This window comes from Sander vitreus, chromosome 7 (assembly GCF_031162955.1).
Source record: "Sander vitreus isolate 19-12246 chromosome 7, sanVit1, whole genome shotgun sequence".
Taxonomy (NCBI): domain Eukaryota; kingdom Metazoa; phylum Chordata; class Actinopteri; order Perciformes; family Percidae; genus Sander; species Sander vitreus.
This window is the reverse complement of record NC_135861.1, coordinates 23733181-23747528: the sequence shown is the minus strand read 5'-3', so window position 1 is coordinate 23747528 and position 14348 is coordinate 23733181. Positions and strand designations below refer to the sequence as shown.

General features: G+C 42.1%; 1 protein-coding gene across 9 annotated transcripts in view; it reads left to right on the top strand.

The window, feature by feature from the left end:
* Positions 1 to 14348, top strand: part of anks1aa (ankyrin repeat and sterile alpha motif domain containing 1Aa) — a 69406-nt gene that overhangs the window by 42412 nt on the left and 12646 nt on the right. For 3 of the 9 annotated variants that reach the window (XM_078255483.1, XM_078255480.1, XM_078255486.1), the window contains 3 exons: positions 3255 to 3311; positions 4751 to 4820; positions 8443 to 8558. In XM_078255483.1, the coding sequence (XP_078111609.1) occupies positions 3255 to 3311; positions 4751 to 4820; positions 8443 to 8558 (243 nt within the window). The remainder of the gene's footprint in view (positions 1 to 3254; positions 3312 to 4750; positions 4821 to 8442; positions 8559 to 14348) is intronic. The other 6 variants (XM_078255484.1, XM_078255489.1, XM_078255490.1 and 3 more) reach the window with 4 other exon arrangements.

Sequence of the window (14348 nt, the reverse complement as noted above, 5' to 3'; positions counted from 1 at the left end):
GAATTGAAAACTTCATTTTCGATTCGCACTGCACAGATCCAGTAGCCACTATGAAACCAGCTTTTGTGAGTATTGATTCCCTTACAGGCAGCGGCACCACTGGAGGCTCATTAATCTTGTCTACCTATCTTGAATGAATTGAATGGGAAAACAATTGATGCTTTCTAGCATTTCTTTGGATATTATATTTCTTGTGACGCCTATTCGATTGATATGCGCTGATTGTTAAATACAGCACAATAGACTGGGAAAAGCCCAAGCCTCTCCCGCACGCTGTCCTTCTACTTTTAAGTGTGTTCTTTAAAAAGTTAATCCTCTGTGGCATTTTCAAATCTACGGGGGCAATTCATACGGCATGGCTTTGTTCTTCTTATTTTTTTTTTCACCTTTCTGTATTGCCATGTTCAAGAACTCATTGTGGATTTGGCAGAAGAAAGTCTTGTGTATTTGACCTGCTGAGATCAAACCAAACTGTGGGTGTGTGTGTCACGGCCCGGTGCAACCAGCAGGGGAAATCTATTCTCTAATCCCCACCAGGAGGGGGAACACAGGAGAGCCACAGGGGCTGAGACATGCAGCCAATACTTATGTGCCTCTAGTCGAGTCATTGGAGAGAAGGGGTGCCCTTTCTGTTCTAACTTCTACAAAGGATTCACTTTATTGGAAGGTGTGTGTGTGTGTGTGTGTGTGTATATATTTATATTTTTATTTATATATATATATACAAAGATGTTTCTACATCCTTTGGGGATGAGTTTGCAAAGTTTTTGAAGTTGTGTCGAGGGGACATTGTGCCTAAAAACACAAGCATGACATTGGGCTATCTTAGGAGAAGGTTGTTGGGACTGCTGACAGCGCTTTGTCCCAATATGGCATTGAGGTGTTGGCACCAGCTGTAGACGGTGGTGCGCTTGTGTGCCTTGATGCCATTCACTAGTCCATAGTTTTTATCCAACCCTTGTCTTGGAGCCAGCTTGACAATATGAGGCCGGTGGTCCGGGCACACTCTCTCTGCAGCAGCCTTTTGTTTCACCCTGGACAAGCTCTGCCAGGCGTCCTTTAGCTCCCCCCCCCCTTCCCCCTCTGATCTTTAGTTGCATATTGTTTGAGATTCTCAAGGCTGATAATGAATGAGCAGCACTTTGTTTCAAATCACAGCAGCCAAGCTATTCTGTTCAGTCATCCTAGAGCGGCAGTCCTGCTGTGAGAAGCATGATAAATGGCTTTGCGTGTTTGTAATCTCCTGACCGTCTCCCGTCACTGCTAGCTCTTCAGCTGTCGACCTCCACCTCGCCGCTGACTTCTGACCCTCCTCATTGTAGTTTCTGTATTGATTCGATCCCGCAGCACAAAAACACATTCTTCCCCCTCTCCTCTATTAATTCTCATGGCATTGGGTTCCTTAGTCCCCAACCATGAAATCCTGGGGATTTGTCTTGTTGTGGATGGGTTTTACCTTGAGGAAATCACTGGGCCGTGCTCCTCTTATAAGGATATATTTACCCAACTCTATGTAACACTATATCACACCTGCCTTTCACGGCAGCTGCTTCTATGTCTCGTTGGCGCAGCTAGTATTCCCTGTTCCATTATAGTGGACAAGTGAAGCTGATACACCAGGACTGGATGCAGCTGTGTGTGTTTTTGTTCTTGCATCCATACTTGAATTGTGTTTTAAATGTAGAATCAAAATTGGTATGCTGACCTTACCTGCGGTCCGAGTGTGTTTAAAATGCAACCAACCCTTATTTTTTAGATTTTTTTTAGCATTCAGAAAAGGAACCCTGAGGTTGTTGCAGATGCAGCAAAGAGGGGGACAAAATATTACAACCTCTGCTTCAGTTTTTAAAAGTGCAAAGGCATTTCTTCACCCCAGCGAGTTAAAGAAATAACCTTGGCAGTTGAATTGCATGTCAGAGCGAGATTACAGCTCCTTATTGCCCCCCTTACTGCTCGTTGCTGAGAAGTGATGCCACTGACAGGAGCATTATCCTCCTTTCAGTACAGACCTCAGCCACTTTATGAGACGAGAGCACTGCCCCCCTTCCTCATTAACACAGGAGCTACAGCAGCTCTGTGCGTGTGCGTGCGCATGCGTGTGACTTTACATATTAGACCCCTGATTAATACCAGTGTTTATCAGCAGCTTTCTAATTGGCTTTGTACTGTTGAGGCCTAATAATTTAGGTTATTATGGGAGCAACATAAACATGCTGCACCTGCTCAGCACCAACTGGCAGACAGACGCAGTTAGCGGCTAGCTGATTAACATAGTCGAGCATTTAGCAGCTAAAGAGTCAGACATTTCCCTCAGGAGTTGGAGACCGAAAACTGAGCTAAAAGGAGGGTGAATATTGGATTTACATTCATCAGGTGGACACAAACTCGACCCCAAATGAATGATAATGTTGCTCCGTAACTGCTAATGCAACAACAACTGTCGTCCAGCTGTTAATCATACATCTACCCGATTTCATAACGGTGAAAGTATCAAAGTCTGGCTATGGAAAAACCCAGGAACTACGTACATCATACAAGAATATTTCATGTGCTTACTTTACATGTGATTATCTGCATCTGCTATATATAAATGCTAACATGTATGCTAATACTCCTCAAAGTTTTGTTGTGAATATTTTGTTTGGTTAAGCACGATAAAAGCGCTGACGCATCTAGAGACACACACTTCCGAACAGTGGCCCCTTATATTAGCTGACTCATCTGGTTCTTTGCTCAGGTAGGAGAGGTGCTGCCAGTTCACCATCAACATTCCCGTTTAATGACTGATGTAGGGAGCATGTGGTGCTGATAGATGAAGGGTATTTGTCAAGCTTGTGTGACTAATCTACCATCTGGTCAATATGCTGTATTCTTATCAACAGTATGGAGAAGTAAAATCTCTCTCCCCCTCCTTTTCTCCTTTCCTTAGAAAAAAGGTGTTTTTGCTCTGAGGTGCTGAGGATTAATGTTAAATATGAAAATAACAGAGAAGGTAGTGCAAAAGAGTGATATCTTGTACTGCAGCGATTGCTGATGGATTCCCCCACTGATTCTTCAATGATTTAATCATTACAAACACATTGTTGTACAGTTTTCCATTTGAAAGTGTGTTCAGTTTAATATTTTCTCTACCAACTGTGTACGGGGTCTTTGTATAAAAGGGGATGATTAAAATCCCCTTGCCAGAGAATAGTTGGCACAGTGTAGGAAGGCGCCCGGAAGAAGGAAAAACAAAAACCTGAGTTTTCTCTTAGCAGAACCGGACGACTTCTCCCGCCACAAAACAGCGAAGATCTAATTCCTTTGACAGCGTAAGACGTCCATCCTTCATATAAATATCTCCTGGTCCTTTTGGGGGTTTGGCTCTGTCCTCTTCTGGGGCATTCTTTGTAGAGGTAGATGGGATCCTTTTTCAGGTTTCGTGAACCCTTTTGGCATGATATAATCGCAGTGATTATTCATTCATCCTCTTCTAAGCACGTCTAGAAGCTATCCTAAACTATCCTGTCTGACAGCAGCACATTGAAGTAGATGCATCATTCTTCAAAGTTAGATTTCTGTCTCTGACATTTCTCTTCCAATTAGAAACCATTTCACTACTAAACATCCACGTACTGATTGATGATGAGAACCTAACAAATGTAGACTTTCATCTCCTGATGGCACTTAATTGCCATTATATAATTATACTAATGGGGCCATATAACCTGTCTCTGGGCTTTTAGAGCGGCAGTCTGGACAATTGCCTCAGATGAAATATTTTAACAACAAAAAACAGAATAAAGATTGTGAAGGCATTCACTCAATTTCAAACTCAAGAGTTTGACTGACAGCACCTGACAGGTGTGAAGGGAGCACTGTCAGTCTCTACCTTTTCATTTTCTACGCTCCCAATGTCCACGCATACTGTAGATTGGTTGAAAGGGGGAGCCATGTTTCTGTGCCGTGACAGGTGTAATATTGCAGCTCAATGGCCCTCTGCTGCTTCAGTGCCCTTATGAATGCATTTTAAGGAAATGCTCTACTTGTGTATGGCACGAGAATATCAGTGAAAACACCCCAGTAATGTTCACATGCATTCTATAGAAATGCATGGAATAATTGCAAGAAAACATGGGAATCTGGGCAGCTTTTCAGTTTTTAGTTATTGCTCTTTCTTCTCAGGCTCTCTGTGTATTTAACTCCTTCTGTGCTTTTGATTCAGTTGCTTTGAAACAACAGGTGATTGTGTGTTAATGGAGCAAACATTATGACACAGATAGTTGTAAGTGTTTTCTCCAAGAGCTTGACAAATAGACGAAAAGCATGAATCACCTGATATTGTTTCTGTATCATTTTCCTAGACTCGCACACATTTTCTCTTAGCTTGATTGCCATAAAACTTTTGCTTTGGGATCACATTGATGACATCAGATTGTCAGTTTGTAGATCAGTGTTGTTTTGGCTGCAGGCAGCCAATAGATACGACTGTAATGCTGAGATATAAAGGCAATCAGCCATGGCGCAGTTGCTTAAGGTGCCCTTTTAAAATTGTTATTTATTCCTCCATAAAACCACTGTGACGGACTTCTCTCTCGCTAAAGGTACCCTTAACACCGTCATTTGCTTTTGCAGGGTGACCTTAACGTTTGGTGGTTTAGTGTTTAAAGCATGAGGGCATTTCTCTGTATTTTTGTTGGTAAGTGGTGGAGGCTAAACTAAACAAGGGCTCTTCCATCTTCTTATCTGCCTCTTCTTTTCCTGTCCTCAGATCGAGAAGATCATGACACTGATTGGTGCCGGCATCGATTTTTCCAGGGATCAGCAATATGCTACACCAGGTAGAGTACGATCATCATTGCCTTTTTTCACTCACCTCTGTAATAAATGTCACCTTTATAAATCTCATGTGAATCTTACAGTGAGCCCTCCAGGTTTGAATGTTAAAACCCTATATGACCCTATATTTGGCAGTAAGCACAGATTTCAGTGGGCAGACTTAGAATGTATTTTTGCCTGCTTTTTTTTTTTTTTTTCAAAACCTAAGTATGCGATGACCACGGGTTTACTGTCACAGGAACTTCTTTGACAATGGTTATTTCTTCTTGTACTATACACCATACCTGCTTGGATTTGCTTCCTGATCACCCTTCTAGTTATTTGATCTGTATCACTGGCCCCAAGGGAAATCAGGTGCCTGGGATACACGGTCAATGAAGGAGGCATCTGAAAACAAACTGCGATTCAGTAAGCAACAGAGAATTGGGTGCAAAAGTATAATGCGGGTAGACAGTTGGTCTGTTTTAATAGAACAGATGAGGAGAGGAATCGACATTAGCAGCTGCAGAGAAAGGTAAGAAAACGCTTTTGAGTAGCTTCTGTCGTCCTGCGGTGAATAGAGGATACAGTGGATAGAGGTACAGAGGATAGAAAGGAGACCCACTGGATTTATTTAGCTTGTTCTTGTTTCAAGGCAGTGGTCGCTCTCGTGTGTGACACAAACCAGCTTGCTTTTGAGCACTGTTCTTTAAAAACAAAACAAAAAATGTAAGACCAAAGTGCCTGAGAGACACTCTATTAGATGTAGCTTTTCACTCTGTAAAGTATGTCTTTGTGTTTAGGATTCTGTACCTGCTCTCCGGTTATTCTTTAGGCTTTTCAAAAGCCTGTCGCCATGGTTGATGGATGGTGCCCGTGGGACTGTAGCCGTAAAACCTGAACAATTGACTCCTTCCCTTCAGTTTTCACATTATTCATCATTCACCTCCAGTTCCTGCGTTGCCTCAGCCACATTTTAATATATTGAAGCAATACAGTGGATTTGCACAAAGTTGTCTGTCTTCTTATTTTAGCCCTCCTGTTTGTATGCCCTGCACTGAAGTGAGCTGGGGGGGGTTAGGGGCGTCTCATGAGCTCATTTTGCTTTGTAGACATGAGGAAAGCTGAGACCACTGCAGTGAAGTAGTTAGCACCACATCACTCGCTGTATCTGTCTGGTCTGAACATGTCTGTGTTAGGGCTGCACAATATGAGGAAAATATGCGATAAAGTTGTTGAATATCGCATTAACAATATTACTTGAGATGACTAAATAGATATTTAAAGTCTGCTCAGTTCTGCATTTCTGCTGCTTTCAGTATTGTGCTAAAATACGCCAAATTGCTTGTTGAATTTTAAACAAATGAAAGGAAATAATTTCCAACATTCTATTACTGAACATTGAACATTAGTTGAACATTGGATTGAATATAAACGGCACCACTAAAAAAAAAAATGGCAGTTACATTTAAAAGTGCTGTTTTTCTACTGATATTTTCTTGTCTTTCGCGATATGTCGCAGTCTTTCACTATATGGTTATTGCGCCAGTTGATATCGCGAGGATGATTAAAATATATATATAATATAGTGCAGCTCTAGTCTGAATCTACTCGTCTGTATATGTGAGGCTCAATCTTAGAGCCGCCATGTCCACAGCTCCAGCTCAATGAAGCTGCTGTCAGGAGGCCATCGAGGGACTCGCTGGAGAAGAGGCTCTCTGTTTGATGCACTTCCCCCCCCCCTCCGGGGCTGATTCAGCCTTGTGTTTGCCTCCTCTCAATGTTGATTGGAGAGCAGTGATGTCTCTAGCTGATTGGCTCCGTGCCTGCAATCTCTTGTACTTTTGGGCTCTTTTCTGATTTACTTCTACATCAGAGTGAAAGAGACGACGGACGTGGGTAAAGGACACCTTACGAGTGGGAGAAAAGAAACCGACTGATATACAAGAGCTACTGCAAGTAATGAGGGGTGGGGGGGCTAGCTGAAGCAGTAGCTCGCACTGACACGGAGCAGCCACCTGCAGTGTTTGAGAGAAAGCGAAGGAGGGAGGGAGGGAGGGAGTGGTGGTGGGGAAGCGTATGCAATGAGGGGAGAGAGAGAGTAAGGGAGGAGAGATGAATTGCAGGCAGCAGAATTGTGAACAGCCAGGACAATAGAAGGACGCCACCTCGGCATGTGTAGGACTAGGTGGGCCGCTCCTCAGCCCAGAGTGGACTACAGAGCGTTTTTTTTGTAGAAGTGGACTTGGCCGCATCTCCCAGACTGCCAGACTGAGAAGAGCACTCCTTTTAGCACTCTTTTGTCTGCAGAGGAGTTCATTCTGGGGGCCGGCTATTACTTAAGTGCTCTTTGAAGTTGCTGATTGGATCCTTGACTGGATTTTCTTTTCTTTTTTCCCTTGACACATTTCCAATCTTCTGGAGTGACCAAAATGGGATTTATGACATTGGAATCTCCTCTGAACTGCATTTGTTTTGCACCAGTTTGAATAGATAAGGGGGGAAATAAGCTGCAAAATGTGCATTTTACACATTAATATTATCTTAGGTTTTGATATCAGTTTGTTATTGCAAGTTGTCCGCTTTCTTTGTGTGTTGTCCTGCAGAAAGTAAAATTTATTTAGCTGATATGTAACTCTTTCCTAATAGCGTAAAAATGATTTACTCTGTTAGCTTTTAACTGTGGTTAAGATGCAGTTATCAAGTTAAGAATTAAAGGTAATATAAGTGTGTATTAACTGAAATCTCACCGTAGGAAATATGTGTTTTGTGCTTTGAAAATGAGTCAGTTCGTACCAGTAAGATGTAGAGGCTAAGAGGCAGTCATGTGTCCTCGTACAGGTCAGGCTCCTCTCGGCTCAGGCTGCTGACAGCAGTCGCTGTAGTTTTTTTTCTCAATCAATCTCAGCTCATAACAGTCGCGTCACATCTTTCTGTCCGACATGCCGCTTTCCATGTGAACACTCTTGTGTTCTCAGGTAGATTCCTGACTAGACAGTGCGTGGTGGATTGTACGCCGAGCAGGTTGGGTCTCTGAATCAGAGGAGAGCCTGTTTTGGTAATTAACTGTCTCCTGCTTCTTGACTACAAGTTTCCAAAGAACTTAGCGATGGCACTGAAACACATCAGCACTTTACCTCTGAGTTTCTCTCCAATACAAAACTGGAACTGAATGAAATCAGCTGCAAGCTTTTATGTTTGGACAGAAAATACCTCCTGACATGGGACATTTTGACATTTTTTTAAGTTGGATATGAACTGTTTTGTTACATTTGCAACAGTGAAGTGAGGCAGTGACTTTTTGATTGTAAATGTGTTTTTGGCACGTTTCCTGGCTGACTGTCACAGCAAGGAATTCTGTTTCTATTAGCTGGTAGTCCACCAGCTCATATCCCGTGTATCATCCCCTTCACCCCCTGAGATCAGGGGTACTTTAAGCCATCTTGGGTGACTGTGGTTCGGCCCCCGCTGCCCTGCGGGAGCTGACGCCCAGTCCGCAGAGAACACTGTCTCCCCCGCCTTCCTGTTGCTGGTGCGCTCGGCTCTGCTGGCCGAGAATGATGTGGCAATGCCACGTCTCATCCTCAGAGTGCCGCTGCTACCGGCTGAAAGGTTTCTCCCTCCTGAAGCGCTTTCCCCTGTCAGCAGGTGCTGCCGGCCGGCTGCTGGACCAGCCCGTGGGAGACTGGCTGGAGCACGTGGGGCTGCCGCAGTACGAGAGCAAACTACTCCTCAATGGTTTCGACGACCTGCACTACATGGTGAGTTGCTCACTTCTTTTATATTCTGTCCAAATTGACCTTAATGCTCTTGACTGTTGTATCCACTTACTTTCTTCATGTCTCTCCTCACTTTTTATATTTTTTTTTTCCCTCTTGTCTTTCACTGCTTCCTCCTCCTTAACTCCAATGTGTGTCTTTGTGCATTAATCCAATTGAAGCCACCCTCCATTAGCTGTGAGATGATCCCATTAGCTTCATCTGAAGTTCAATTAGCTGAAATCCTGTAACGACCCCTCCCGCTCTATCATGAGTCTGACTTGTTTTTCAGCAGCTACAATATTTCATTACAGGGACTGTTTATTCTGGGTGGATTCAGCACATGATTCAGTATCTCACATTACATCACAAGCTTTATAAAAATGTACAATATTCTCTACTTGATTCAGTGACTGAACCTTTCCCGAGGCTCGGCTCTCAGGCAGCGCATTCATCGATGTTTGCTAGATTTACACGTCCATTAACCAGACCAATATGCAATTTGATCTGTGCTGTCAGATATTTAATTCACGGGAACTTAGGTATCAATATGCCCAGTTGCGTGTTGAGTCAGGTTTATGCTGCACTCTCCGGCTCTCAGACAGTCTGTCTTCATCTCAGGAGGCCCGCTGTCGTGGCCTCTCACTTCCAGTCACTGTGCTGGCTGTATGAGAAGCTGGTGCCTGGCCAGAATGGAGGAGCGTCTCAGTGAGCAAGGGGATGCTTCTGCCAAGCTGACAAGTTTGGACAGCCCACGGTGTGAGACGCCACTATGAGTTGGCTCTGTTGCTTGTGTTGGTAATGAGGACTGATGGAGGAGAGAATGAGGGACCCAGCTGGTAGGCTGAGCCACCGGGCGTGTTGGAAATGAGACAGCCGTCTTGTGTGTCACGATGAAAACTCTTTCCTCCTCCATCAGGTCTATCATACATCATATATGTGTTTGCTCGGTTTCATCCCATCCAAACACCACACGTGTGATTTGATTTTACTGATCAATGATTTGGTCAGAAAACGTGCAAGCAGACAACAAGTCTTAACGGTCTACACATGTACAATTGTATGTTAGAATGAATTAAGTTTTTATTGTTGTCTTATTGAACTTATTCTATGCACACCCCACATGGGCTTACAAGACACCACAAATCCATACAGGTGATAAACCATCCAAAACAAACTAAGGAAAACCAACTTTAACAATTTCCTTTATTGTCTAAGAAAAATCATAAATCACTGACAAAAACATTTACTATATAATACTGAAGAGATCAAAGTACATCAATATACAAATGAAATAGTCCATCTTGCCTTCTTTTCAGGCTTTCGAGACAAGGTTGACTAACTTAAACATTTTAAAATTGAGCATTCAATCCCATTCCATGATCATCTGCACAAAATGAAAGCTTTTAAATCATCATACAACACAAAAGAAACTTTTAAAAAAAGATTTTAAGAAAAGATAAGATGTAGCCAATGTAGCTCTATTTCTGTTACAGACCTAAAGATAGAAATCCTGCACAAAACACAGAAATCCCAATATTTAACTCTATACTCAATAAGAAGTTGGACTACTTTTTGTCTCTGAACTGTGACCCTTCTAAAGACATGCATACAAAATGTGAAGGGATGCATGTGTAAATAGGAAGGGGCATGCTTAATTCAATTCCCTGTACCAAGACCAGACCAAACAACTGAAACATACAGTATATACACAACTAGCTAATATGTATAGCTAATATTCGCTAAATCAATTTGGGTGAGGGATGAAGAGATTTCGGAAGAGGCAGATTGATAACTTTAGCTAGCTAGCTTCGCTAGTGTCACTTACACTTACACTTAGCTTACTTTCCTTTATGCTTCCTTATTAAGTGCAGATAAAAAAAATGTAGGTGGTCCCAGCTTTGTCGGTTAGCGTTACATTGCAGAATCTACACACTGCTGTGTGTTTTCTTTTAGATGTCGCTTTGCAAATAAACTCTTAAAAATATAATAAATAAAATGTAATACATAAAATGTTATTACTGACGATTTGGCTGACATCTCCGACACAGCCAGAGCTTCTTCTCCTGTCGCCAACATTCACTTTGGGAGTGCGTGCTAAAGGGGGCGGGGAACGGGGTTTAACAGTAACACATTCCAAACTAGAAATGAGTCGAGTTATTGGCTGCATTTGAAACAGAAAGTTTTACATCCAATCACAGTAATGATGTTAACACATAAATCAGACGATACACAGGCAGTTTAGTGATATCCCTGAAATTGTGGTCTTGACCGGTCTTGAAATAAAATCCTGAGTCCTCTTCATCCGAGATCGAGAAAAAATGTGGTCGATGACGAGACCGAGACCTTCGAAAAGTGGTCTTGGGACCAAGACCAGCATTGAGTACTACAACACTGCCCTGTGCACATTGACAGTAAAGTTATCTTCCTTCATATTCTTTATGACCAGTGGTCCTGAAGGCCAGACTCTTGACACATCTTGTGTTGCTTTGCAAACATTTGTATTTAAAGGTGCTCTAAGCGATGCCACGCATTTTTTAGGCTACAACATGTTTTGTCGCATACAGCAGACATCTCCTCACTATTAGCGAGCTGCCGGTCCCCTGAACACACTGTAACTGTTTGGAGATATATTCTGCCCCTGACAACACTGTGGTTCAAGTTTTTGTCTTTCCAAATGAAGGTCAGTGTTAATTGTTTGTTTTTTGTTAATTACGCTGTGTTAATTAGACTTGTAAATATTGTAAATTAGGACTTCTTGGTCTCCAGATAGCAGATTTTTGCCTTACTAAGCAACACTGTTTTACTGCTATGGATATCATTACAAATGTAGAAACTTCACAAGATGAATACCAGAATAGATGTGAATGTTTCATGCATCGGATTTATCCAATAGCTGTACGACCCAGATGGGTCTGACTTATTTCGGTATACTTGCACAAATAATCTACTTCACATAACCTGAGAGTAGAGCCTTCCCCCATTTCTCTGCCTCTCTCCTTCTCACCCGGTGTCATCAACACCCATTGTTCTGTGCTGAAGCCTCTGAAGTTACTACCTCGGTTTAATCTTCCCACTGTCTTTTAGTCTTTCACACTCGCACCGTCATAAGCACGGAGTACTTTTTTTTCCAAAGCGGAGAGCTGGCAATTTTACTATCTTTAAACACGGCTTACAGACCACCTGGCTTCCTGAAATCACTAGAGGATTTGGGAAAAAAAAACGCTGAAGCCTTTAAACAGCATGTCCTTCTCTTGGCCTTTTTTAAGAATCACAAATTGTTCTCATTTGGAAATGAGAATCAGCCTCTGAGTCACCTTGTCTTTACTAAACTTTTCTAATTGTGTTAAATGTGCATTAGAGTGGATAGAACAGGAACAGGTTTCTTTGTTGGCACAGTTACCACGGTTCTTTTGTCTATTTGTATTAGTTGTTCCAGACTTGTTTTATGTAGCCCCAAAATGTTCAATATTAAATAAATGTAATAAAGGAATTAAGATATACATACAGAAATGCAAATGCATACATAAATACATTTTGTAAAATATAGAAACGCATTGCGCCAGCCTGCCTAAAATGATCTGTAAGCCTCTTTTAATCCTCCTGTGAGTATTAACGTCATTGAAAAACCATGGTTGAAAAACAGCATGTCCGCTGTGCGGGGAGATCACTAATTAAACCGTGTTTACTCTGCCAGTCAGACTGCTGTGATCTCTGTCTATCCTGCAGGCTCGCTCCAGAAGTGGATCAATAACAGCAGTGATTGTATTGTGTTTGAGCCTCTTCTGAAACCAATTAGATGCTTTTTATCGACTCGTGGAGCAAATGTACGGATGAAACGAGCTCTGTGCGGCCATGCTGTTCTCCAACTCTCGCTGGTACTGACATGTAACGCTTGTTGAAACGAATCCGCTCCTTTTTCTCTCTTCGTCTAAGCACAGCTGGTGACTGTGTCGTCAGCTGTGACACGATCAGCAAACAGAGCTCCAAGTTAGTTTGTATTCGAGGCAACTCCATCACCTATGCACTTCTGCTGGGACATCACTTTGTCATAGAGCCGGCTAAATAAGCACAAATGTTCTTTACTTTTCGTGCCAGTGTGACTCAATGCGTACTAGAAGCAATAACTTCTAAAGAAAGAGCTTGGTTTTAATCTAAAAGTTGCACGAAGGTGAGAGAAACGTCACATCTGTTTAGATAGAGATGGATAGATACTTCATTCATCCCGAGGGAAATTCAGTCCAGCATCCAGTAGCTTAGACAAACATAACACAACTAACACACATATATCTCACATACATAAAAACCACTCAGAAAATTAAAGAGTTAACAATTTGTGAAGTGATTACAATGGTCTGGTATGGACTGACCATTGGAGTATACTTCTGTGCTGCATCTGTGTAATCTCAATTCAACTGTGTCTCCCGCCTTTGTTCCTCTCCTTTATTGTTATTTTCTCCCATAAAATAGATGCAAAGCGGTTATGTTGGAAAGAGTCAATGCCACCAAAGCCTGCAGACAAATTGGAAATTCAGTAATGGCTTCATGCATTAGAACGTCAAGGATTGGGAATGGATTAATAGATTTTGCTACTGGGGTAATGGTGGTGATGAATTGTTGCCCATTTGCTCGTTTGAAAAACATTTAGGCAGGAATTGGATGGAATACACGGTTCATTTTTAAACCTTTTTTTTTTTTTATATCCCTGCACACCTGTCACAATTTACCCTTAGCTTTTTTTCACAGGCCTGTGTGGTCTTATGACAGCCTGTTAAGGACGACAAACTATGACTTTTAGTGCTGTTGGTCAGCCGTCCTTTAGAGAGTCAGAAAGAGTGATCCGTGCCCTCCAGTCCCTGGCCTGAATTCAGAGCGCTTTTAAACCACAGGGACCGCCGTGGCTGTTCTCAGGAAAGGCAGAGGAGAGAGCAGCATTTTAATGAGAGGAAAGGGAAAACCAGAGATGGATGGGCCTTACGCACAGATACAAAACCTCCCAGCTTACATTACTCTAGATTTAATCTTTTCACCCAAGTTGTGTTGATGTCAGCTTTCTTACAACTAATCACGTTTAGACCTGCTGAGCCTGTGGTAAGGAAAAATTGGAACCACATTAGTCAGAATTTTCCCCACAGAGTTGTCACCGCCACATCTCTCAAGTCACACTGTTTGTGTTTTCAAAGTCCTTTTGTGTGGGGGATGAATGGCTTATCAAGATAAAAGCACAGGCGAATGTATTATTTATGTTGCAGGAGATGGGAGTCTCATCAACTCTGCTACTTTTCAATGACATCATGATCCCTTTCAAGTGTCTTTCCCCGCATGAGGGTTCAGATTTAAAGTCCTTGCATTCAGTAGGTTTTAGTTCAGGTTACTTTCAGGTTATTACCGCAGGTTCAAGTTCAGGTTAATACCACAATTTCCCTGAGCTCAAGGTGATGAGGTCTCAAAACCCAAAGATATGTAATATACAAAGACACAAAACAGAGAAAATGCTGGCAGTTAGCAAATGGTTAGCATTTTTTCGCTTGACGAAAGCATTAAACTGTAAATCCATTATTAAAATAGTGATTGTGAATCGACTAGTTGATTAATGAATGGACTAATCATTTCATCACTAATGTTCTTTACCAAACCCATATGGCCCAATAGGCCTTTTTCATTGCAGATGTTTTTTGTTCAGAAAACATTATTGGCTTTTTCACAGCAAACATTCTGACAAGCCATAATATCTGCAGTGAAAAATATCTATTATGAAAATCTTCTCTCCTGCGCTTACCTCATGGATGGATG